Genomic DNA, 26,357 nt, shown 5'->3' on the forward strand with positions numbered 1-26,357 from the left:
GTGATAGGATGTATTTGAAAAGAATTAAACTGAAAGAAAATGAAAAACAAGCAATACATGTTGAAAATTAAAAATAGGTGAATGTTACACGTGGAATTTTACGAATGCTTCTTTCAGTTTGTGCCTTTCATTGAAATGTTCAGATCCCATAAGCTCATCCAAGGCATATTTCGTCTTCAAGACATTTTATTTGTATCTTCTTTTCCCACTATTTAATACGGTTGATTATCAAAAATATAAGTCGTTTGTTGAATATTGGATCATCTGTTTTTCTATGAATACACAATGTCATTTAGAAAGTGGTCAAACGTAACAAGTGTTATATTTGGGATAACACCTTCTTAGTAAAGTACATATTCTCGTACTTTTTTGGGTTGTGTGTGTGTGTGTGTGTGTGTGTGTGTGTGTGTGTGTGTGTGTGTGTGTGTGTGTGTTGTTTAGTGGTGCACTCAGCAATACACTAGCTATATGACCAGAAACTCTAGTGATTGATTTCATGAGCACCGATCTATGTATCTAGGATATGATGACATGCATCAACCTAGTCAGCGAGCCTGACCACCCAATCCGTAAGTCTCCTCTTACAACAAGCATTATATATATATATATATGCGCACGCGCGCGTGCGTGCGTGCGTGTGTGTGTGTGTGGTATTGTTTCAATATCCAAATTTATCTAAAAATATCTTCAAGAAATACACCTTTTAGGACTTTGCAAGTACTATCCAACTCGAAGTTATTTTAATTGTGAGCTTAGAAGCTGAAACTGATCTTCTATCTCCCGACACGTTCACCATGATGGTATCCCATTATGAATCACTATGTTGTCTCGGACTTTACCAAAAGTAATGTCAAATATTAAATGTAATTAAAAGTAATGTTATAAAAATTAAATTTGGATTCGATTCTCACCTTCGGGATTTGGAGTCTGCAGCTTCTGGGGCGGTCGGGTAGCCAGGTGGTTAAAGCGTTCTCTCGTCACACCGAAGACCCGGGTTCGATTCCCGGCATGGGTACAATGTGTGAAGCCCATTTCTGGTGTCCCCCGCCGTGGCAATGATGGAAGATTGCTAAAAGCGGCGTAAAACCACAAAAAACTCGCTCTGCCGCTTGTCTTAAAAACCGTACCAATAAATGAGGATAGGATGGTGTATCATAACACCCTGAGAGCGAATTGTTGCTGACGCTGTCAACCATGCACTCTGGATGGCCGGGCCCAGGTTTGATCATTTACAGTCGTGTTATATAGTAACATTATTTCTGACAGCGGTAATATATGTAACATGTAATTGTAGCATTCACTCACGAACTGTAGTTGTAAAGTCAATACATACACACCTATAAATTACAATGAGATGTTTCTCCGAACCTTTTGAAAACCCATACACAATACATACGTATACAACACGCTTGGCAAAACTGTCCACACTTTGTGTGTGTGTGTGTGTGTGTGTGTGTGTGTGTGTGTGTGTGTGTGTGTGAAGATCCGGTTTGCCATTAAAGGCGACTAACGGGATCTGGTGGTCAGGCTTGCTGACTTGGTTGATGCATGTCATCGTATCCCAATTGTGTGGATCGATGTTCATGATGTCAATTACTGGATTGTCTGGTCTAGACTCGATTATTTATTGTATCACTCTTTTATGGGATATTCTTATATAACTATTAAATTTGAAAAACATCGTCAGGACTATTTTTTCAAATAAAGAAAACACACAACAAGAGTTGTGAGGGACATGTTAGATATTCAAATCAGTTTAACATATAGCTGGAATATTGCTGAGTGTCGCGTTAAACAACAAACAAAACAAACAAACAAAACAGCGAATTGCTGAAGTGACACACTCCGGAGTTATCCGATTGTACCCGATCGCCAGATCACCTTGACCTTACAATTTAAGATGGCGGGAAGACTCGTCACGTATGAGCTTCATGTCATATGTTTATTGCCGTTGGAATTTCACTTTACAGATGTTGTCACGGCATGACACTTTCACCAAGTATACATTATATGTTATTTTACAATATTTGCTAATAATTCATTAACAGTTGAAAGGCAAAAGTGTGTTATTGTTTGTTTGCTTGGTGTCATGTCCTGTTAGCTAGCTTGCTTCCTCTCGCCGTCTCGGTTCTTCAAAAACTGTTCTGGCTGTGACCAGCATGCATTGCATATTGTTGACGATGTATGTCTTTTGAAACAAAACGGAAGAATTTCTATCATTACAGAAACCTTTCTGGTTTACAACCTTTACAATGCTATTTCGGAAGACATGTTCAATCCTAATTTGGTTTATGGTCTGTTTTGATTTTGAACTTATAGGCCCTAGTCCAGCAATGTCGGCACGATATTACGCAATATTAATTAATATTGTGGATTTGATAAGTGTGTCTTTACATATGTTTTCAATGCCACCTTGTTTTATGGGTAAGTTATTTTAGGGATTGTTGCCATTGTTTGGAAAGTTAGACTAGAATAAGTGTTTGTTTACTGTGTAGGAGTAGAGCAGTTGCTTGAAAATATATTCGATATCACTATTTTAACAGAAAAATATCCACATCGTCATACTTCCACTCAACCAACCATCCTCAAAACACACACACACACACACACACACACACACACACACACACACACACACAAATCGTTTGAAAATTAAAGATATTCGAATTTCTCATTCATTATTGCTTTCCGTTTGAGTAAGGATAATATTTATGGATGAACAACTTCTTTATTACAATTAGGAGCGACGTTTCGGTGTAGGTTCTAACACCGTGATCAATTCATAAATCTTGTCCTTACTCTTAGTACTCCAACTACTAAATGCTTCTCAAAGAAGTTTTCCTTCTGAGCACTTTTAAAGTGGTTGGGAAGGATATTTGCTCTGAAAGACCAACGGTTTGTTGAAAATTATATTTGGGGCCATTTTTTAAAGGTATGGGCCATTTGGACAAACATCTTCCCGAGGCAAGGGATTTAACTGACTATAAAAGTCTAGTTTCCACCCTTGCCGAACTAGGCAGGAATTCCAGAGTTACATTTTGACTGGACTAATGAGCCTATGCATAGTCCAATCAAAATTGTGTAACGAACTAGAGTCCGGTTTGTAAACGACATATATTTCAACATGCAGATTTTGGTCGACTGCAGGATTTGCAATGCATGTGTACTGTCAACAGGGCGTTGACAGATATTTTGCAAATCTTTTCATGTTTTTGATCAAGGTGCTCAAGTGATTTCATGCACTTCTTGTAGTAAGACCTGGTTTATTACCATATAGATCTTGATTATTTGATCAGATCGTCTTGACTGGGTGCCGCCATTTTGTTTGAATCAAATGCAAGTGATATGAGAATTGAAAACTGATAGGTAAATAGGGACATAGAAGGGACGTAACTTGTAATAGCCTCTAGTGGCACTACGATCAAGCCTGGAAATTCCAGCCCAGTTTGGCAAGGGTGGAAACTGAATTTTTATAGTCAGATAACACCCTTGCCTTGGGAAGATGTTGGTCAAAAGAAGTGAGCTTAAATTACTTTCTTCAGTTTGTGTAAAAATATTCTGAATCATAGATAAAAAGAGATACCAAACATAAGTTTTGAAATTTGTGTATCCTTTGAAAATGCATTATTCCTTGCAGTTTTCACACAAAGTTTACAAAAATATTTTTTCGTTTCCATGAAACGATGAGTCCTCCATTTTCCTCCAGTATGTGATATTTTCGTTCGTCGGGTATAATACTCACACTGCCGTCACCTGATTGTGACTGTCATTTTGTGATATTGCTTTCAGAAACAGATGAATAGATTGTTTTGTGTTAGAATTGTTGGTCAACTGATTGATGTATTCACCACTGCAGTCGCGATATATTCAAATAAAATATCCTGCCATGGAGGACAATTATTTTATTCCATGCTCGTAATAATGGGTTAACATGCTTGAGATCAAATCAGTTTCACTAAATATCTACTGATGATGGTGTGTATTTTTTCAGACGATTATGAAAACTTGGGACTTACTATCTGAGATGGCAAGCTTACTATTTTCTGGTCCAGAAACATTGTTTCCATTTGATGGGCTTAAAGCTGTTTTCCCAAACTTTTTACTGTCCTGTAATTATCTATTGACTGTTGAAATATTTTGAAATATACCGATACAACGAAATGCAAAAATATATTGAATAAACACGTTAACCAGAAGGATGGATAGTCAGAATAAGCAAAAAAATGAAAATGTATACACATGTTTTTGTTAATTGGTTTCTGAAAAGAATTGGTGGAATGAAATTAAGGAAAAGTACTGGTCTAAAAGCATTTCTTTGCTTCCTATTTTGACCTATTTTGTATTTTTTGAAATTACTTGGCAGGGGGAAGCATTGGTCTCAAAATTGTGATTTGTTCACCATTTGTGAAATTTTGGTTAGTGATCCAAATACTACTAGTATTATAAACGTCTTTAAATGGCATTTAGCTTTTTTTTATGTTTTGTTACACATATTGCCTTGGTCAGGTAGGGCATTAAAGGTGTGTGGGTTATTAATTGGATCTCTCCTTGCATGTCAATGACCCTTATATATGAAAGTGAACACACTGAAAGCAAGAATAGTATGAGCAGTCACACTCAAGTGGTACACAGAAACTAGTAAATTAAATTCTTTGATTATTATTTTGACTCTAACAAGAAATGGTTGGAACAGTTGAAAGATAGTAAATGATTTGTTGTGGTTGAAATGATTTTAGAATGAGTACATTGTCAGCTTGAAGTCATGAATTGTTTGTGGTAAGCAGATATCAGATCAACTTGAGTTATTTCCCTTTGATATGATATGGGGATTTCCCTTTCAAACATGGCTTACGGTACTTCTCTCTTTGAAGCTGATATCAGCACGTTTTGAGAGTCTATATTTACACATGATCATTGTTGGAAATAGATAAATAACATCCTTCTGTGTGGTTTCTTTATTTTTCTTCCTAATATTGGAAACCTATAATTGTAAGTATTATTGTTATGCTATGTTTACCTCTGAGTTTGCCACAGGACATACGGTTAAAATGGTATGTTTGAGATCCAGAAAAATGGCTAAAAAAAACTTGTTAAAAAGTGTGATTTTCTATTGGGCACTTAAACTGAATATGAGTCAAGATGTGAAAATGAAATTATTAATTTTGATGGTTGATAAAAAAGTTACTAACAGAAATTAGTGATCAACATTTATATATAATGTGAAGTATAAATGGGCATTGCTAATCAACAATTTTTGTTAGTTCTCAGGATAGGGATAATATTAATCAACATGACTTCCAGCCTAGACAAGTGCTATCAAATCAACTGAAACTAGAGGGGTGGTTGGGTCGCCCTGTTAAGTAATTGACCTGTCACACTGGCAATGTGTTTGGAAACACTTTTGATCCACCGTTGAGCTAGTTTCGCAGTTGTAATCTAGAAAGTTTGCCCCTATCCATGTCATTGAGATTGATTTTCATCAATTTTCATGTTTTACAATTAGTTGTTCAAAAGTACATTATCTCATGTTTCAGATATAGTAAGCAATGCCTTCAAGTATCCTTGTTGGAAACAACATGATTTTGTCCATGCCTTGACATTCTGATTCAAGGTATTTCTTACCCAGCAGCTAGGTAGAGACATTGTTCTGCTGCACTGTAATTGTAATTGTTTAACATTTTCATTCTGAGACTGTCATCGTATCCCAATTGCGTTGGTCGATGCTCATGTTATTAATCACTGGATTGTCTGGTCCAGACTTGATTATTTACAGACTGTCGTCATATAGCTGGAATATTGCTGAGTGCGGCGTTAAACAACAAAGCAACCAATGATTCTGAGACATCAACTGCATCATGCTAAAATATCTCTCATTACTTTCAGAATGTAGCTGTAACCTTCTAGAACAATGTCACGACGAGGGGCCCCAAAATATGGGGGCCGGAAGAAACGGGCAAATTACTTTGCCCTCCAAGCATACGAGGTTGAAAGTGAGTAAACCTTTTATGCTGGCAATTAGTATTTATTATCAATTTTGAATAATATTAATGTTATGGCTGACAAGATATATGAATAACAAATTAGAGATGTGAATACAACAGTTTGATGCATAAGTTGGGATCATCATGGTTAGACATGGCCACAACACTGATAGTGAGAGACTAGTGAAATTCAGGAGGGACAGTTGTTTTATCCCAATTTTTAGTTATTTTACACAAGCCACAAGTCCAAATGATATAGTTCAATATGACCAATTGTGTTGCCCCCAAGTTCAATGTTCCAGTCTTGATTTGTCTGCTACTTAGTACTTACGTAAGGAAAGATAGTATTCTATTGTGCACTGGTGTTGCAAGGAATGACTGATGTAAATAATATAAGGGTAACGCTATTTTTCAGGGCATTATCATTTGGAGAAGCCCGAGATCTTCCATTAACTGCCCGACGAAAGAGGGCAGTTGAAAAGACCGAGGGCTTCTGCAAATAATGCCCTGAAAAATAGCGTCACCGTTATTATAGCTAATGTGGATGGAAGTTGTTATCAGATAAAAAGAAACAACAATATCGGTTTTGAAACATTCACTGCAATCAACACGAATGTCACTGACCCACTTTTACATAAACGCCATAGAATAAACCAGATGACATCACTATTGAATGTGCCGTCACCTATCCCTATCCTTTGACGTCACCTAACAACGGGCGTGATAATGGCAATATGAGCAATATAAGGGCATTATCAAGTTACAGTGGCTCGCTCATTTCTGATAACATGCAGGCGGTTTTATGATAATTCTATCCATTTTAGCTGTAATACTTCTTGGAGACGTCTTCAAGATGTTTTGTCTACCAGTGGTTTGAATTCCGAAGCTTAGTATATTTTATGATTTCTTGAATAAACACCTGCCTTGAGTAAACACAAAATCAATTGACACGGCAAATAAATAAATGCTTTATAAATGAACTATTATTGTTGTTGTAGCTATTAACCCCCACCACGAAATAGGAACAGAGTTCGTCTTTCTGTCCATCCGTTCGCTTCTCAAAGGGGACAAATTTTCTCAAAAACTATGTATGTCAGAGAAATGAAATTTTACACACTTATGTTACTGGTCATGATCTCAAATGTGTGTTGTAAATTCATTTTTAAGTTGCAGCGCTTGATTCATGTTATTTTACTTAGTGCATAGTGTGTGCAATGGGGACAAGTTTTCTCAGAAACTACCAAAGTTGTCTAAGCTTATCTAAGAGTTACTTATCAGGACTGAGTAAGTTTTTCCAGAGAAGGGGCCTTTTGTGCAAATTAAGTTTACATTTAGTCATTTTTATCCCCCCGGCATGAATCGTTTCCACAGCAGAACTCGAAAACCGTTAAATATTTCTTCATCAAATTTTGCATTTATATCACTTGAGTGGTGAAGTTGTGCCTTTTGCTATTTCCAATTTATTTTATTTTCCAATTTTCATGAAAGCATGCTGGACAAAGGCTAACTTTGTGAGTGATGTTTGTTTCCGGAACAGAACTCCGAAAGTGTAAAATATTTCTTCATCAAACTTTTGCATTTATATCACTCAAGTGGTGAAGTTGTGACTTTTGCTATTTTGCAATTTTAGAAATATTTCTTTTTTATGTTTCCATGGCAACAAGTTGGACTTAGGTTCTATAAGGGTGGTGTTGATTTCTGGAGCTTAACTCAAAAGCTGTTAAATACTTTCTTTAAAAAACTTTGCATGTCTACCAAGCACATACTGAACTGGTGCCTTTTGCTATTTAGGAATTTTATGAATTTTTATTTTTCACGTTTCCATGGCAACAAGTTGGACTTAGGTTCTATAGGGTGGAGTTTGTTTCCGGAGCATAACTCAAAACCCATTTAATACTTTCTAACAAAGCTTTGGATGTCTGTCAGACTTATGCTGAACTGGTGCCATTTGATATGCAGAATTGCACATTTACTTGTGGTTACTTTAAAGACAGCTGCCGGGGAGATATGTCATCTTTCGGATGACTCTTGTTTCTGATGACATAAAGCAGCCAAAATCACTATCTCCTCTTAAGGCTTTATAGGACATTGTTTTATAGTTTATATTCACTACTATATGAACCAACAGAATTCTAATGTGAGCCATGGTGGGGGATAGTGATACATGTAGCACTATTTTTTGGTTATCATTATTATTGTCCCCCGCCGCGCGAAAGCGCGGAGCGGGGGACATGTTATTCATGACCGTCCGTATGTCCCACCTGTTTGTTGCCGCGATATCTCAAGAACTAAACACTGGATTGTCTTCATATTTTGAACTATGGTGTATATACAGACTCCGCAGACACCAGTCGGTTTTGGTTACCTTGACCCCATTTTCAAGGTCACAGCAGGCAAATCTGCTTTTGGAGTTGGAAAACGGTGTTGCCGCAATATCTCAAGAACTAATCGCTGGATTGTCTTCATATTTGGTACTATGGTGTATATACAGACTCCGCAGACACGATTTTGGTGACCTTAACTTAATTTTCAAGGTAACAGCAGGGTAATCTGTTATTCGAGGCGGGGGACATTTCGTCACTTTGTGACAAATACTTGTTATTATTGTTGTTGTTATGAAAAAAAATACATGACGATATGAACTTCACATGATCAGTGTTTGACACTGGGCCATTTGACCAAATCTGGTCTGGTAGCCAAGTCAGAGGTCCAGATAAGCTACATACAGTCAAGTCTCATTTATCACGTCAGAACGACCTTTTTGCGAACTTTGACTAACCAATGAAATTACCAACATCAGTAACAGGAAGCCACTAAGCAAACAGCTTTCTTGAGCTTTGCGGCACAAGTTTCAAACTGGCAACTCCCATTCCAGACTATGCTTTTAAAAGTATTTGGATCAAGTCATACAGCCCAAATCAGTAGTTTTGTGTGAAGATTTAGAGGTTGCATGATCAGAAAACATATTCCGTTAACAATGCACATTGATGTAGCCGAACAATATGAATATTTCTTTTTTCATATTTTTTTTATAACGTGTTTTCAATCGTGTAGTTGTCCGATTTTTTTCCATGAACGTTGATACTATTACTTTCGTATATCCGACATTCTTGTTAATCCGACATAATCATATAACCATGTCGGATTAACGGTACTTGACTGTATTTGCATAAAATACACAATAATCACCATTACCAAATTCATATTGTGGCCAGTTATGTTGACTTTCTGGTTGCAAAGTGGCAAGCAGTAGATAAATGATTTAAGTTGCATTTGGCCACCAAAATGGTCGTTAAATCAGAGGGCTGCACTATGGTACTTAGAAAATTTTAAGAATGAAACAATATTGATCAATAATTAACACTTTGTTTTAACTCTTTTTTCAGTGTCAGACAAAAAGAACTGTGTCAGAGAGATCATTGACTTTGCCAGGGTGTATTTTGAGAATGGACAGTATGGCCGTGCCTTCAATCTTTGTAACGAAGCTGAACATAAGGCATATGAGTATTTTGGGTACCCAGAAAGTGACCTCTTTATGGATATCTATGACATTCGTACCCAGCTGTACATCAAACAAAATGATCCAGATGGAGCACTTGAGGATGCCTCACAAATGATGGAAATGATGAATTCAAATCCACTAGTAAGTTACCATTTTCTGGCTTGCATTGTCCAGTCAGTAACTTTTGGACCCGTGAACATCCAGGGTAGAATAGGTCTTCAGCAACCAATGCTTGCCGTAAAAAGGGATTATGCTTGTCGTGAGAGGCGACTAATTGGATCGGGTGGACAGGCTCGCTGACTTGGTTGATGCATGTCATCAATCACAATTGCGAGGATCGATGCTCATGATGTCAATCACTGGATTGTCTGGTCCAGACTCGATTATTTACAGACCGCCGTCATATAGCTGGAATATTGCTGAGTGCGGCGTTAAACAACAAACCAACCAACCAACGACAGTAACTTTCTACTTGCGTAAACCCGGGGTCATGGTTGGCCTATTTGTCTAAGGCCCAGCTGTTTGCTGTGCAGAATTGCTTCCCTTGGGCATACCAGAAACCTATGATCATCGGTTCCAGTCCCAGTTCGCACTGATTACGTTTCTAGGTTTGTCAGCACCATACCACTTATGATACCAGTGCTCGTAGGTTTCACTTTTGGCTTTCATCCCACATTAAGCTGCCTCACCTTGATAGTGGAATACTGTTCAAAGCAGCGTTAAACCCCACTCTCTCACTTGCCCGCCCAACCGCCCACTCTAAACCATTGTTGTCAGCATGTTCAGTGGATTTTCTTTGAATGTACTGCATAATAGATTGAGAACAATTTCATATCACCATAGGCAGCAAATGTATGAACACTCATTTTTGATCAGTCGTAACTCAAGTGTCATGTGATACAAGCATCTCTTTGCTGCACAACCAGGCTTGCCACTGGTTTATACTTGTTGGTGTTGCGTGAAATGATTGGACATATACTAAACAAGAAGTGTTGTGAAGACTAATGTCAGATATTATATTTATTATCGTATGATTCCTGTAAATGTATGTCAAGTTGAAGTGACATAGAAAATTATGAAAATATGAATTACTTGGATTTTTTAAAAGTATTCTTCAATGTATATCTTCATGTGCTCAACAATCTGAACAAGTCGTTTCGCTTCGACTACAAGAAAACCACACATTCCTGTCTGACCTTGTAGTTTTGCGTTGACTGCCTTGGACCTATGCTAAATAGATATTGTTATGCCCAGTTCATGAAATAAAAGATCTTTCATATTTTCTCTCTATAAATGCAAGCAATGTCTCAATTATATAATTTTGATCAAAAACAAAATAATGTATTATTCCAAGTGTAAACTAAAGGATTAGCAAATTCTTTGTATCATTGTATGCATAGCTAACACTTACATCAGGTATATAGAAGTTAGAACATTGAATACTGTTGCAAGTTTCAACAGCCATGAAAAGCATGTCATGACATGTCAACACACACACTCAAAAACTACCAATATATTTAGACCGCCTCCGTGGTCTAGTGGTAGAGCGTCCGCCCGGAGAGCGGAAGGTCCGGGGTTCGATCCCCGGCCGCGTCATACCAAAAGACGTTAAAAGTTGGTACTTGATGTTACCCTCTCTGGCGCTCAGCATTAAGGGGCTAAAACAAGGACTGGTCGGCTTGGAGTCAGTATACTGTGTCTGAGTGGGATATTCATGTTAAACTGCGGCATGGTATCTCAGTGAGCACTATAAATCGGCATCAGTCCAGACTAGTACAAGCAGCCACACAAACACACACACGTACATGCACGTCACTATATAAGTGCAATAATCTTGGAAGTGACGTTAAACCCCATTTCACCACCTCACCAATATATTTTGGTGTTAGTCAAGTGATCAACAGTTTCATTTCCCTTTCCTGATGTACTACATCCTGGTTCATTTAGATATTGTTGTTTCAGAAACTAAAACCATGTGTATCCATGACAACCACAAAATAGATCAGCAGTTTGATATGACACAGGGATTTATCTAGGAATCCAAACTAGCTGCCTTCGGAAGGCAAATTGGGAAAAATCATTATTTTATTTAAAGTTGGGGTCTGTTTTAAACTTAATTTTCCTAAATTCAGATTGAATGACAGACGGCTGTCATATAGCTGGAATATTGCTGAGTGCAGCATTAAACAACAAACAAAACAAGCAAGGTAAAACCACACACATTTGTCCAAACAACTTAAGTCACAGTGGCAAGAAATCACCAACTGTCTGTCAGCGTCTGCAAATAGAACTGCATACATTTTAATGTCATTGAATGAAAAAACAAGTTGGAAAACAAAAGTATATTAGTATTTTCCTAAATTTAGAAGTATTTTAACATTTCACTAAATGCAATAATGTAAAGCTAAACATGAAGACCTCTTACTTTGTAGTGGACCTGTTATCATTATGTCTCTTCCCCTCAATGCTTTACTGGTGTCATTTTCTATTTTATTATTTTTCCAATTTTTTTTGTTTGTTTCCATGGAAACAATTTAGAATTATTCTCAAACGAGGGTAGGGTTTGTTTCCAGGCTAAACCTTGAAAATCGTTCAACATATTTCAATGAAACTTGGCGTATCCATTGCTCATCAGCTTAACTGATGCGTTTTGCTAGTTTGAAATTTTTCTAAATTACATTTTCGTATGTTTCCAAGGAAATAAGTTTGACTTAGTCTTATACAAGGGTAGAGTTTGTTTCTGGGCCATAACTTCAAAACATTTCAACATTTTTCAGTGAAACTTGGCATGTGAAGTTACTCATCAGCTTAAGTTCCGCCTTTTGCTGTTTTGAAATTTTTTTCCATGGAAACAATTTGGACTTAGTCTCAAACAACTTGATGTTTCATTTCCAAGCCAAAACTTTCAAACTAATGAATATTTATGCATGAAACTATACATGTATAATGACCACATGCTCAACTATTGCCTTTTCAAATTTTTTAATTTCTACTTTTTTTTCAATTTCTTGTGTTTCCATGCTAACCAAGCCATAAATGGTCGGTGGCATCAGCTGTAATTCTGCTTCATTGATGCATTAATCAGAATCTGTACGAGTATTGTTTTGTTTGTATTGTTTTTCAGATTTGCAAACACATTTATGGTAACAACTTGAACTAATGTATCAACAAAAAGAGGGGGAAGACATCATTTATGATTGAATACACTCTCTAGTTGTAATACAAGTCAGCTTTGAAGAACCGTAACATAAGGTTTTAATAGCATGGACTGGGACATTTTGTATTCCAATTTGGAAATGTTGACTACATTTTCTGTAGAATGGAAGTTTTAGGGGCAGAATATCAGTCTCTAAGCAGGTCTACATAAATCCCTGTCTATCAGTATCAACGTATATTATAGTGATATATATAGGCTAATAGTGTTTTTAGTGGTTAGGTGTCCTGACATCTCCTTGCATGATAAAAGGTTCTCCTGTTTGCAGAGTAACCTGCGCTATGCCCAGGCAATGAGGGCGGGTGGCAAGCTAGCAGACTGTTTTGGCTTCCTGGTGGAGGGCTTGAAGCACCTCTGTGCAACCGAGGAAGACAGAATCACTTACTTTGCTGAACTGGCTTCGGTTATCCCAGATATCACTGGTAATGTTTCTGATGGAGCTTTGAACACTTTCCTATCATGCATATCCTCAACAAATCTTAACGTTACCAGGGTTTTACGTGACGTACAAATGTGTATCCATTACGCCCAAAAGATGAGAGTGGACGCAGAAAAGAATATGCTGTGGCTCAAGGGATGCACAATTTTTTATATTCATTGTACCTACAGCGTATGAAGAGCAGTTATGGTGTCTGTTATTTCATCCATTAATCATTACCACTGTTCACATGATCATTGATTCATTCGAGGCTCTAAAGAAATGATCTTATGTACAGACACTCCACCATTTCATTACTTTACAGAACCCCAATATCGCCTGCATGGATCCTCAAAAGTAATTATTGGGGGTCCCCTGGATCCTCACTTTTGTAGGTCAAGGTAAAACCCTGTGTTACAAATGAAGCCTTTTTCATATATTTTTCATAGAATTATCTGAGGTTTAACGTTACCTCATCCATTGCAAGTTTAATATTAAAAGAAACAGACGCTTTATCGGTTGATTCTGGTGAACTTTTCCAGTGGAAGATGACAGTGTTTATAATGAGATAGACCTCCCCAGCTCATCCCAGTTTTGGTCTAGTGTCCTGAAGAACCTAGCCAAGAGCGACAGATGGCAGGCTGTGTCGCTGCTCATCCTCGGCCTCACCAACGGGCAGGACTGTCCACTGGATTGTGTTGCCTCTGATGCTTCAACAGCAGGCATCAGTGTCTCGGGGCTGCTCAAGCACCTGCCTGATGTTGAGCTGAAGAAATGGGGCATTAAGCTTGCTATCTGTCTCCTGAAGAAGGGAGCAGCCATGGAGAGTATTTCAGCTGATATGGTAGAGCCTGTGCCTATTACTGCAGTGGTATCGGCCATTAGAACAGGTACTGGTATTAATATTGTTCCTGGAAATAAGAAAATTCCATTTTGTAACTATGTAATGTGGTAGATACTTTGTAGGGCTGGGACGAGTCAAAATGTACGACCCGGGTACTTGACCCCCTATTACCTGACCCTACCTGGGTACGTTCAGTTATCTTGGTTTGTATTTTAGCAATAGATTACTGTGGTCAAAAGCTTTAAGTAATATTGCAATTCAGGCAAGAAAGGTGTTAATGGTCCTTTTAAGTAGTATACATTCCTTGAAACCATACTCGCCTCACTTTTACTTCAAATTATTTGATGCAAAGATAACACCAATACTTTTATACAGGGCTGAAATTTGGGTGTTCAGTGACATAGAACCACTAGAAAAAGTTCAATTTTATGCCTGTAAGCGTCTTTTAAATGTAAAGTTATCAACTTCAAATAATGGGGTATTACGCAAGTGTGGTAGAAACTCTATCCAGTGTCTTGCTGTTTTGAAATTTGTCAAATATTGGCTGTCTCTTTTAAATATGCAGGAATCCCGCTTACCAAAAAAATGTTCCAATATGTTGCGCTTGTTCGATGAACAAGGCCACGTAAATTGGGTAACGAAACTTAAAACTGTTATTTTTAGATTAGGATTTGGTGATGTCTGGTTCTTTCAAACATGTAATAAAACCGTATTTTTAAATATGTTGCGTCAACGGTTAAAAGACTAGTTAAAACTTTTTTCAGGTTTGGCATAGTGATTTATTTGAAAGCCCCAAAATGGCTCATCATGCACAGTTTAAAACATACATTTTGTGTGAGAACTATTTGAGTGGTATTACAGTAAATAAAATCAAAACCACATTGACATGTTTTCGGCTTAGTTCTCACAATTTAGAAATTGAACGTGGACGACATTATAATATTCCTCGTGAATTTAGAAAATGTAAAGTTTGTAACTTAAACCATTTCGAAAATGAATATCCCTTTTTGTTAATTTGTCCAGCTTACAGCCATCTTAGGCAAAGTTACATAAAATCTAAATTTTACATCATTCCAAATATTCTGAAGTTTAATACACTACTGTCATCGCAAGACCCTATTATCAATATGAATACAGCAAAGTACTTGTTTTATGCCAATGCTGCAAGAACACAAATACTCCAACATGTATAATGTGCAATTATTTTAAGACTGATTTTGTTAAAAAGCAAAGAAATGTATTTCATCTTCTACTGTGTGCACCTTAATTGTATTTCGTCTGTACAAAAAGACCCGTGGCCTACAAGTACTGAAATAAAGTGAAGTAAGGATTATACAGTAACAATAGTCCACAAGTCTTAGACTAGTCAAATTCAGAGAGGACTGTTGACATTTCCGTGTGTTCCACTACCACTTGGATAGATGGCAACTTTATAGCAGATCCGGTAATAATTTCTGACCCACGGAAACACTAATGATTGAATGTGACACTATCAGGCAACAACGAGCTGTTCCGATATGTGATGGAGACCAGCTCCAAGTTCCGGCTGCAGATTGACAACAAGGACAAGAATGGGGACACACCGCTCCACATCCTGGTGAAATCTGGGAAGACGAACTCATTCAGCGGAGAAGCTCTTCTCAAATTGTTGCTCAATTACGGAGCAACTGTCAGTGTTCAAGACTCAAGTGGAAAAAAGCCGATTGACTATCTGGACGCAAAAACACAAGTGTATGCTCACCTGAGTCAGGCAGCTAGCAATTCAGGTAACTTATATGTCATACTGAGCATCTCTACAAATAGGATCCCTTGAGGTGACCTGTTCACCTGTTGGTCGTACAGACCGAAAGAAACAAAAAATACTGATCAACAGATTGCACAACAGTCATAGTTGCACATGACTCACTCAACAGTTGAGAATGGTGAAAATATTTGTAAAAATACTTTGTATGTTTTGAATATTTTCAGTGATTTTATTATTTCACTCGACTGCCAACAGGTAAAGAGAAACTTTGATCCCGGCAGCCAACTGGCGACAGTGTATATTGGCAGTGACATTACTGATAGTTTGTTCTTAATACTAGGGCTGCAACGAATACACTATGAGGCGAATATGATACATATCACGAATACTGGGTAACGAATATGAATATTTATTCACGAATACAAAAAATCAGCAGTGAAACAATAAAATATTTTTTTTGACATGGTTTAATATTATTATATTATACATTGATATACTGCAGTTATCCAGGTACTAGCATCTGCTCAAATATGACAATGACCAGGGATCACATCACTGTACAATTTAATATGTAAGAGAGCTGTCTTTGAAGAAATCTACGTATGCATATATTAAGTTCTTATGGAGGTGGAGTTGTAGATAACCAACACAACACACAACTGCATGGCTTGTATAGGTTCCATTGTGCATATCTTGCTTTGATAAACAACAGAGAGCTTCAAGTGAAAAACACTCTTATTTTTTGTGTGTAAATATTCGATTCTTGTGACCACGAATAACGAATTCAATTTGTGAAGAGAAACGGTTCTATTCACCGAATATGTGAGTGAATCATAACAGCCCTCGTTCTTACACCCAGGATGGTGGCTTGGATTAGTGTTGACAGTGTTTGAAATCAAGCATTGTGCACAATATCAATCACTGGATTGTGTGGTCTTGAGATAACATCTTGTCGGGGAACGTGTGGCTCAGTCGTCTAAGGCACCGTAATTCGATGTTCAGAGTTGCACCCATTGAGAACGCCTATGATAGTGGGTTTGAATCCCTGTTCTATAAAATTTTATGTTTCTAGGTTTGTCAGCTCAGTTCCCGTGCTGGTGGGTTTCACCAAAGATGTAAACCTCTGAAACCTGCATCACTTCAGGCTTTCCTCCCTGCTGACACGCTCTGATATAACTGGAATACTGTTCAAATCGGCTTTTTCCAACTCACTTTATCACTGCTACAGTTTGATGTGAAATAAATTAACACCCCTGATTGAGAACTGCAGCCCATGACAGAGCTGTAGAGTCAAGACCCGTGAAGATCCAGGGTAGAATAGGTCTTCAGCAACCCATGCTTGCCGTAAAAGGCAACTATGCTTGTTGTAAAAGGCGACTAACAGGATTGGGTGGTCAGGCTCGCTGACTTGGTTGATGCATGTCATCGATCCCAATTGCGTGGATCGATGCTCATGATATCAATCACTGGATTGTCTGGTCCAGACTCGATTATTTACAGACCGCCGTCATATAGCTGGAATATTGCAGAGTGCGACGTTAAACAACAAACCAACCAACCAACCATGAAGACTCGGGGACTTGATTAGGTACGACCATCTGTAACACAATGATGCACTGAAAGAAGAAAGTAGTTCAAATCCATGAAAGCTCTGTCTTCAAGGAACAGGTTGTGGAAACAATACTAGCAAGTACTGGTGTTCTATAATGGACATAACTGATCAAGCCACCCATTCTGTGATGATTGGAGTACTGTTTAAAGCAGTGTTAAACTCACTCACTCGCTAGCCCATCCAACTCACTCACTCACTCACTCACTCACTCGTCCATCCAACTCACCCATACACCCACTCACCCATCCAACTCACTCACTCACCCACTCACTCCATATTGCAGATGGTGCTCTAAGGAAGAGGATAGCTGGTATGAAAGAACAAGGAAACAAAGCCCGGCAAGACAAGGACCCGTTCAGTGCTATCGGGTGGTACAAGGACGCAATTGCTTTAGCCTTAACAGTCCCCAACATGAAGCAAGACTTGGCGGTCCTTCACAGTAACTGTTCTGCTGTCTACTCCAGCTTAGAAATGTATAATGATGCTCTGAGATCTGCGGAAGCAACTCTTGCCAGTGATCCTAAATTTCACAAGGTAGGTACAAACAGTTTTGGCAGTGAAAATCCTTTTAAAAAAGTAAAGCAGGCACTATTATGTTGAATAATAATGAGTAGGAATTACTTTAACTGGTTCTATTTGGACAAGTAAAACACTAGTTCATTTGTATGAGTAGTGTAAAAGTCTATACGTCCAATTGGAGTGGGGGAGTTAGTGTGACTCGTAGTCTGTATGTGTGTCTGTAGGGTCCCACATTTGTTGTTAGCCAGATAGGGTCATTTATGGGAGTCTACAGACACCTCTTTAATTATGTGAAAATGTATAATTATGCTCTTATTTTTTTGTTGGTCAATGGACCAAGCTAACACAGTAGTTCTACCCCCGACAAAATATATATAGTTATACCAAGGTTCCGTCCGTCCGTCTGAAAACTTTGTCTGCACAATTTCTCTTAAACTATTCAGGGGATTCATCTCAAACTTAGTACATATAATCTGTGTTATATGGAGGGGTGCAGTCAAAAGAAAAAATTGTTTTAATTAATTTTCCATTTTTTTAATGAATTTTTCAAACCCTAACGTCCGTCCGAAAACTTTGTCTGCACGATTTCTCTTAAACTATTCAGGGGATTTATCTCAAACTTAGTACATATAATCTGTGTCATATGGAGGGGTGCAGTCAAAAGAAACAATTGTTTTTATTAATTTTCCATTTTTTCATGAACTTTTCAAACCCTAACCCTATCCTAGCTATTTAATTTGTAACTACTGACACACTAGGCGGGTCTGGGGTATTAGTGAGCCACGCTCACTTTTGCACTTGTTATGACTGTATTAATGTGAAGTGGGCATTTCTGCTTTCATGTGCTGAAGACTTGGGGCCAAATATATATGTCGGTCTCGGAGCAGGGTTAGACAAAGCCAGGGTAGGGTATAATTACTCCATAGGTATTCATTGCAAATCAGTGTAGATCAAACTATGGTCTCATCAAAATGGCGAGTGGAATGCATCCATCCTCACAACTATTCTGTCCTGTTTGCAGTGGGGTCTTAGCCACCTTAGTGGCCAGGGCCCTGTTCCACAAAGCGATCATAGCGCTACGACTGTCGTAAGCCTATGCTAAAGTTACGATCATCTTAGCACTACGATCACTTTTTGGAACAAGGCCCTGTACTTGTTTCATGTTATAGTTAAGTTAAAATCAGATCACAGATTTACCTTTAAAACTAGCTTGAGAGCAGTGCACTGAACCATAAGACTGCAATGCACGTAAAATTTGGGCCATAGATCACCCGAAATCCGCCATACATGGACCAAGATATTCTCACTGGAGTAAAACTGTGACATGCTTACTTTGAATGTTGTGGACTTATAATCCCTGTTGCTTGATTGGAAAACATATTGTTGCATCAGAGTTGCCGAAATGCCATGCCATACTCACCAAACTCTGTATGTGAGACGGTTGAACATCTTGGCATCTTTGTTGTTGGACAGCCCAGGAAATAATTGTGTTATCAGGGATTAATTTAGACCTGCTCAGAGGTTGATATTCAGTCACAAGCCTGCAGCAAGTGGGGTCACATGTGGTCCAGTCATCTAAGGCGCCGTGATTCGCTGTGCAGAGTTGCGTCCCTTTGGCATGCCAGAATCCTATGATTGTGGGTTCGAATCCCAGTTCTTCCCGATAATGTTTGTAGGTTTGTCAGCACCATACCTGTGTTGTGGGTTTCACCGAAGTGGTAAATGTCTGAGACCTGCATCACCTCAGGCTTTCCTCCCACATTACGCTGACACGTCGTGATATAACTAGAATAATGTAAACAGCGGCGTTAAACACAATTCACTCACTCACTCACTCACTCACTCACTCACTGCAACAAATGTTTGTAATAATTCCCAATTTAAAAAAAAATAATTATTTATTAACTTTTTAACACCGCACTCAGCTATATGACGGCAGTCTGTAAGTTATTGAGTCTGAACCAGACAATCCAGTGGTTGACATTATGAGCATCGATCCATGCAATTGGAATACAATGACATGCATCAACTCAGCTGGTGAACCTGACAACCCATCCTGTTAGTCGCAATCTCATTAAATTCAGATCTTAGTTCTCGCTACCACTAAACAAAGATCTGAGGACATCCCATTACAGGTCACATCAGACAAACCTCGCGTGAACTTTGACCGACCAATGGAATGACTGACAAGAAGTCGACATTAGCCAATCAGAAGGCAGCTTTCTTGTGCTTTACTGCATTAATTTCAAATTGGCGACCATGCTTCGAAAAACATATTTTGACAAGTTCTCGATAAAAAAATTTAAACCTGAACAAATGAACATTCTGGAATTGCTAATTGATGGTCTAGATTGTATTGATTCAGTCGTTAAGCCCGTAACTATCGTTCGGAATACCCTGTGTTAAAGTTTCAAGGTTGCATGATTAGAAATCACATTCTGACTGTCACTTTCATGATCTGATAAGTGACGCTCTTATTGGTTGGATGAAAGGTCGTTCTGACAACCCCTAATGGGATGTCCTCAGATCTTTGTTTAGTGGAAGTGAGAACTAAGATCTGATTTTAATGAGATTGTGTTAGACGCCTCTTACGACAAGCATTGTCACCTTTAACATCTAGAATAGGTTGCTGAAGACCTATTCTACCTCGAAATTATATATTACCAAAGTAATATTCTTGTAGTTTTGACTTTGTAGATGTTATTTGTACTTCTCTGATAAAAAGACCAATAAGAAGGCTAAGCCCTCGGCTTTGCATAAATGCATTGAATGCAATGTTAAAATACCTTTAAATTTAAGAAAATAAGGCTGAAAAAGAAAATTGATTCTGAGGCAATAGCTTTTGAAAATATCGTGTGGGCGGGCGGCTTTTATTTGGTGGGGGAGGTTGTGTACAAACTAGTTAGAATCCAAATCCGTATATCGCTGTGTATAAGTAAGGCGAGTTTTCATAACTAGAATTAGGAGGCTTTCAAGGGGTGGGGGGAGGTGGGTGGGTCGTCTTATACACAGGGTTGAAGAGGTTTTTTTATGTTTTTTTCCCCAACACAAACACATTACTGTGAGCACATAGCACCAGAAATACCATGTTAGCAATCCCTGTATTGATTAATAATGAATGACACTGTCTGGTTGTAAACAGAGTTCATAATATTTCTTTGTTTGTAATCTATTTTATTAATTTTATTCAACATTTCATTCAATAGTGTTTCAATTATATTCGTCGAAATTGTGTGTGAAGTGATCCGAAGATTGCACAACTCACCGTTACTTAGAGCAACCACGGTCATATTGACACCTTGAAACAAACTTTAGTGGATAGAGAATGGATATATTTATCATAAATGCCATACATTGAATGTAATCGCGGCCGAGGGAGCATCGTTGGTGATTGGTCAGATATATTTCCGAGAAATGTGTGTACTGCTGATTGCTACTTCCAACTTAGTTTACGAGACAATACAGACAGTAATCTTATTCTCTGCATATAAAACAATGCCAATCAGAACAGGAAATACAATTTAATCAGTAAATCATCATTTCTTGTGATGTTTTATCTCAAATTTCAAATTTGTATTGGCCAAAGTGTAATTGTTATAATCTGTTCGTTTCCCTGAATTCGCTGAAAGGATAAGATGTAATTTTTTTCTTCGGAAGACAAACCGGTTTTTATTGCATATGTAGGGATTGGGTATGTGCTGGTGACGTGCTTCATTCAGATTCGCTCTGAAGACGGGGTATCGGCATCATTTTCACGCTTATTTAATGAGACAAATAAATATGTAAATCTTAACCTCGGCATATGAAACATTGTCCCGCATACAGTACATACCATAGAAATTTGTAAATCATCATGTCTAGTGATGTTTTATCGCAAAATTCATGTTTTCATTGATCAAATTTGCAAACGGCAAAACAAGCACACTCCTATATCCACACCACCATAACCAAAACACACGAGATGCGCAGTAAAGCAGTGCACATGAGAAGGGAAGTAACTGCACACTATATTGGATTGCATTGTTTTTAAGTATTGCAGCATTTCACTGTTGGGGTCATGTGTTCGAGATGCGGAATATTTAAGGATTTTTTATTTTTTAAATGGAAATAAAAACGAAACATGCTGCAGACTTTGTAATGATGCGGCGGTGCCTGAGAACCAAGAATTTTATTTTTTTTAGCCTACGAATTCCAATATTGGACAAAGTAACCTTTTTCCTTTGCCCACCTGAAGATCCGGGGTAGAATAGGTCTTCAGCAACCCATGCTTGCCAAAAAGGTGACTATGCTTGTCGTAAAAGGCGACTAACGGATCGGGTGGTCAGGCTCACTGACTTGGTTGATGCATGTCATCGATCCCAATTGCGTGGATCGATGCTCATGATATTAATCACTGGATTGTCTGGTCCAGACTCGATTATTTACAGACCGCCATCATATAGCTGGAATATTGCTGAGTGCGGCGTTAAACAACACACCAACTAACCAACCAACCTTTGCCCACCTGAATTACTTAGCATTAACATTGTAGATACATTCCTGGTGATGTTGTGTTCCAGGGTTACTGGAGGAAAGGCCAAGCCCTGAAGCAGCTGGGCCGGATACAGGAAGCACTGGCAGCATTCATCCATGCTATGCAGAGAACAGCTACCACAGATGAAGAGAAAGTCCAATTTCTCACTGAAGTTGTCGATCTGCTTCCCTTAATGGTCCAAAAAAGTAATTAATTAATTGATTAACAAAACAATGATGACATTTTGTCACCGACTGTATCTATGAGATGTTTCTTCCATTCAGTTTGACTGAACGGTCGTGCGGTGGATAAGGCGTTTCCTAGAGGGCAGAATGTAGGTTCGGTCAACCTGGCGTTTGCCCGTGTCATACCAAAAGACCTTAAGAGATTGGTTGTTACTCTGCTTGGTTGGTTTGTTTGTTTAACGCCACGCTCAGCAATATTCCATCTATATGATGGCGTCTGTAAAAAATGGAGACCAGACAATCCAGTGATTGACTTCATGTGCATCAACCCACGTATTTGGGATGAGATGACATGCATCAACCAAGTCAGCAAGCCTGACCACTCGATCCCGTTAGTCACCTCTTACGGCAAGCAAGGGTTGCTGAAGACCTATTCTACCCTGGTACCCTGCTTGGTGCTTGGCATCAATTGGATAAAAGAAGGATCAGCTGGATTGGAGTCTCTATGTGTCTGAATCGGGTATCCCATCGGGTAATGGACTGCCTCCGTGGTCTTGTGGTAGAGCGTCCGCCCGGAGAGCGGAAGGTCCAGGGTTCAATCCCGGGCCGCGTCATACAAAAAGACGTTAAAAGATTGTACTTGTTGTTTCCCTGTCTGGCGCTCGGCATTAATGGGCTAAAACAAGGACTGGTCGGCTCGGAGTCAGTATACTGTGTCTGAGTGGGGTATTCATGTTAAACTGCGGCATGGTATCTCAGTGAGCTAGCACTATAAATCGGCATCAGTCCGGACTAGTACAAGCAGCCACACACACACATACACGTGCATGCACGTCGCTATATAAGTGCAATAATCTTGGACGCGACGTTAAACCCAATTTCACCTCACCTCACCCATCGGGTAATTCTGGCATTGTATCTCAGTGGTCAGCACTTAAAACTGGCAGATGTCTGGTCTTGAACAAGCAGCTAAACATGCATGTGCGCATCAATATATAAGAGAAATAATCTTGAATGTTTAAGCCAATTTTTCCTCTCCAACCTTTGGTGTGAGGGAGTATGATGTTAATTGAATTAATATGTGAAGTTTATCACTGACAACTATTCCTGTTACAGACTTCGTTTTCAAGCCACAAATGGGGGCCACTTTGGACTGGCTGGGGCCACTGATGCCCAAAGTTCTGGAAAATCTAGTCAAGTCATCATCTTTTGAAGCAATCAGAATCCTTATCTTGGGTCAAGACTATGTCCCTCTCAAAAACCGATTACCACGGCCTGCAATTTTGACTCTGAATCACCTTCCAATTCCAGTAGCTCAAGGTGTAGCCACCAGATTCAATGCCAGAGATGTGGTACTCAGCCAGTTTGTGCTGATGGCTCCTGAAACTCAATGGATCGATGAGCTGGTAATTGTCCTCATGCTGCAGGGTGCTCCGTATAACTCCCTCAAGACATGTGATGGTGACACACCCCTTCATGCTGCCGTCAGACTCTGCATCAAGTCAGGTAGGAGCTATTACCACTCAGCAGATTTGTTTCTTTCTTTGTTGTTTAACACTGCTCAAGCTCTAATTCCCTAATTCTTTCTATGATACTCTTCCCATGCTTATTCTAAAAGAATTGAGCCATTCTATGCAACGACTAGATGAATGGATCTATCAAAATAGGAGAAAATGCTCTACAGTGTAAAGTCTGAATTTTGCTTTGCTTACATTTCAAACAAGTGCTGTTTTTTTTAGCACAGCATTCATTTTCACACCCTATTTATTTTTCTTGAGTTCTTTTAGACAGTTTATAGGCCTGTTGGTGACCATGACCATTTATCATTTGATTCTAAGATGTATGAGATTTGATAAAAAAACAGACACCTGTGATCAGTATACTGACAACTGATATGCTATATTTGAAATGCAATTCTCAGAGTAAATTTCCGATATTTTGATTTCCAAACATAACTCTGTAATGGTGATTTAGTAATGTGTCAAAAATGGCAAGACTTACGAAATTCCAAATTTTCAGAGGTTATTTTCAGTAATTCTGCTTTGCCTAAAATGACAGTTGATGATATCACAGAACAGGGAATTTCCCACAGAATTGAAAACTTGCAGTGTATTTGTTTGTGTGATGAATTTTGAATTTTATTTGACTTCAATGTGAGGGTTGAAGAGGAGGGTCATATATGTCCCCCTGGCATCCATTAGTTTATACGAATATGTAAGTAAGTGTTTTAATGAAACATTGTGTAAAAAAAAGAATGTTAATATACATGTATTATCCAATTTCCCCAAGATTGCGGTAAGCAGGGGATCGAGACCGCAGAAACATTTTCATCTTGGGGATTCCCAATGAAAAGCAGTTCCGGTATAAAATTGTGTAAATGTCAAAAGGTGAAGTTTGATTAATATTATGAGCATCTATCCACACACCTGGGATACGATGACATGTACCTGTAACAAGCGTGGAAACATACTTACCCCTTCTTGGTACACATGACACACACTGGTAACAAGCATCCTTTTCCATAACCGTGCAAACAACATATGCAGGTCTTTGGGCAGTGTCATGACTGAAATTTCTGCAAAATAAAATAACATTCACAATTGAAACATTCTGGGGTAAAGAAGCAGAATTTAACACTTAACTGACCACTGTTTCCTCACCCGCTAGGTCTGACCAGAAAGAGATGGGCACTAGCTGTAATACACATGGTTTATGCTGTCACCTGTTCAAGATAAAAAAAAAAGAAGTGATATGTATATCTTGAATGCTTGGAGTCGATGAAGTATATTGTTGACATTTATTAAATATTAATATATTTTTTTGACATCGTGTAACAAGAAGACATTTTGCTTCTTTCATGTGGATCATTCAAGTCATGGCTCCAGGTTTACAGGATATCTTCAGAAATATTTGATGTTGGCTAATGGGACTTTCAGGCATATATATGGAAGAGAATTTATGGATGTCAAGTTCTTTGTTATGAGGAACACAATGTTTCAGAGTGTATGCTTACTACCTGATGAAGGAGTAAGCATGTACTCCGAAACGTTGTGTTCCTCATAATAAAGAAGTTGACATCCATAAATTCTCTTCCTTATGGGTCTGTGAAGACGCCGGGGTAGAACAGGTCTGCAGCAATCCATGCTTGCCGTAAAAGGTGACTATGCTTGTCGTAAAAGGTGACTATGCTTGCCGTAAGAGGCGACTAACAGGATCGGGTGGTCAGGCTCGCTGACTTGGTTGATGCATGTCATCGATCCCAATTGCGTGGCTTGATGCTCATGATATCAATCACTGGATTGTCTGGTCCAGACTCGATTATTTACTGACAGCCGTCATATAGCTCGAATATTGCTGAGTGCGGGAACCAACCAAACCAACTCCTCTTTATGTGTATCACTTCTAAATGCCTTTCAAAGACTTAAGGCATATAGTCGGGTGTTTTCTTTCTCATATTGCAATTATATTTTTTAAGCTGTAAGTGCATTTAGGTTTCTTATATCGCTAGCTAGATGCAGAGTACTCAATTGTGGTATGTGGTTGTATTATGGCCTGCTAATCTGAATTTTGTCATCAGACTGGAAACAAAAGGTATATATAATGTATTAATATTTAGAGCATTCTTGAATCGTTGAAAGGGTGGCTTCTGTTTTTGCAAGTATTTGCAGACCCTTTTGTTGTAATCCCCACTGTTGACTTATGACCGCAAGATTCTAGGATAGGACTTGCCCAGAGTTGTTAGAGGTGGCTAAAATGTAACGGGTGTCAGGGTTTTTGATTGTGGAGATTGTCAACTGGTTTCATTAGAAGTTGCGTGTACCAACC

General features: G+C 38.5%; 1 protein-coding gene across 2 annotated transcripts in view; it reads left to right on the plus strand.

The window, feature by feature from the left end:
- Window positions 1-1,880: 1,880 nt before the first annotated feature.
- LOC124143775 (TPR and ankyrin repeat-containing protein 1-like) overlaps window positions 1,881-26,357 on the plus strand; it is a 77,942-nt gene continuing 53,465 nt past the window's right edge. Inside the window, exons 1-9 of one of the 2 annotated variants that reach the window (XM_046512863.2) lie at window positions 1,881-1,999; window positions 5,884-5,990; window positions 9,368-9,624; window positions 12,966-13,119; window positions 13,658-14,005; window positions 15,456-15,725; window positions 17,599-17,849; window positions 22,394-22,553; window positions 23,649-24,038. In XM_046512863.2, the coding sequence (XP_046368819.2) occupies window positions 5,909-5,990; window positions 9,368-9,624; window positions 12,966-13,119; window positions 13,658-14,005; window positions 15,456-15,725; window positions 17,599-17,849; window positions 22,394-22,553; window positions 23,649-24,038 (1,912 nt within the window). In that variant the 5' untranslated portion in view covers window positions 1,881-1,999; window positions 5,884-5,908. Of the gene's footprint in view, window positions 2,000-4,815; window positions 4,990-5,883; window positions 5,991-9,367; window positions 9,625-12,965; window positions 13,120-13,657; window positions 14,006-15,455; window positions 15,726-17,598; window positions 17,850-22,393; window positions 22,554-23,648; window positions 24,039-26,357 lie in introns of those variants that run through there. The other variant, XM_046512862.2, reaches the window with a different exon arrangement.

This window comes from Haliotis rufescens, unplaced genomic scaffold (assembly GCF_023055435.1).
Source record: "Haliotis rufescens isolate VD_foot unplaced genomic scaffold, xgHalRufe1.0.p SCAF_1, whole genome shotgun sequence".
NCBI classification, from domain to species: Eukaryota; Metazoa; Mollusca; class Gastropoda; order Lepetellida; family Haliotidae; genus Haliotis; species Haliotis rufescens.